The sequence below is a fragment of the Priapulus caudatus genome, unplaced genomic scaffold (assembly GCF_000485595.1).
Source record: "Priapulus caudatus unplaced genomic scaffold, Priapulus_caudatus-5.0.1 Scaffold9004, whole genome shotgun sequence".
Lineage (NCBI taxonomy): Eukaryota > Metazoa > Priapulida > Priapulimorpha > Priapulimorphida > Priapulidae > Priapulus > Priapulus caudatus.
The window spans coordinates 96-1,325 of NW_014586065.1; the positions used below are offsets into that span (position 1 = coordinate 96).

At 40.6% G+C, this 1,230-nt stretch overlaps 1 protein-coding gene across 1 annotated transcript in view; it reads left to right on the forward strand.

The window, feature by feature from the left end:
- Nucleotides 1–794: 794 nt before the first annotated feature.
- Nucleotides 795–1,230, forward strand: part of LOC106820244 (type-3 glutamine synthetase-like) — a gene marked incomplete at its 3' end in the record, with an annotated part of 2,178 nt that continues 1,742 nt past the window's right edge. Inside the window, exon 1 of the mRNA XM_014824777.1 lies at nt 795–1,229. Within this exon, the coding sequence (XP_014680263.1) occupies nt 795–1,229 (435 nt within the window). The remainder of the gene's footprint in view (nt 1,230) is intronic.

Genomic DNA, 1,230 nt, shown 5'->3' on the forward strand with positions numbered 1-1,230 from the left:
AGAACACCAATGCGTTAGAGTACGCTACCGATACTGCAAAAAAAGAAATCGAACAAGCAAACCATTGCTTAGACTGCTTAGAAGAAAGCGAATATAAAACCGCACTTAAGTCATTAGCACAATTATCAATTAGCAGAACACATTAAGCCCAATCAAATGAACAATTTTTACTTTATGGGATAATTTCGTACCCCCTACTATTTTTGCCATGAGTTGAGCATATTTTTTACGCACTATTTTGGTGCTTTATTATCCCCACTTAGCACTATATTGGTGCCACTTTACTCAACGTGTGCACTCGCTTTTAGCTATTTGCCTTTGGGTCACGTTACAACAATCTATCCCCCTTATCTCCACCCTTTAAGTGCTCAAAAAATTAAGTCCCTCTAAAATTCACTGAAAAGTTAGACTATTAGCTCCATGGCATCAAACCATTTTCAGAGCATACCTTCCTAAGATGAGTTGGCTATTGTCATTGCTTGTTGAATAGGTTATACATTGGCACGTTTTTTGCAACTTCATCTACGTTTACAGAGTGTAACTGCAAGTTTTAAAAAATTGTTTATGGCTTCTGGGGGTATATCGAAGAGCAAGCTCTTTTCAACTTTCACGTACACCTAGGTTTATCAAACAATTTAAAGTCACACATCAACATCTAAAGGAAATAAACAATGAGTGGAAATGAGTCTCGCCTACAAGCGATCTATCAAATAACCAATCGTGAAAATACGCCTACTTCTATGCCCAAAAAGCTAGATAAAATCTGGGCTACAGATGTCTTTAATCTGGCTAAGATGGAAGAAGCACTTTCAAAGAATGCTTTTAAAGCGATCACGAAAACGGTAACCACAGGTGATGCTCTTGACCCTGCAACCGCTGATGTTGTATCCGCGGCGATGAAAGACTGGGCAATGTCTAAGGGCGCTAAGTTCTTCTCTCATATTTTCTACCCAATGACCAACATCACTGCTGAAAAGCACGATGGCTTTATTGTCCCCAACAGTGATGGCAACGCAATTACAGAATTTACGGGTAGCTTATTAATCAAGGGTGAGCCAGATGGGTCGTCATTCCCCAATGGTAGCATCCGGATGACAAATGCTGCCCGTGGCTATACCGCATGGGATCCAACTAGTCCTGCTTATATTATGCACACTGCAAATGGTGCGACACTCATGATCCCTAGTGTTTTCATGTCGTGGACGGGTGAAGCTCTCGATAAGAAAATCC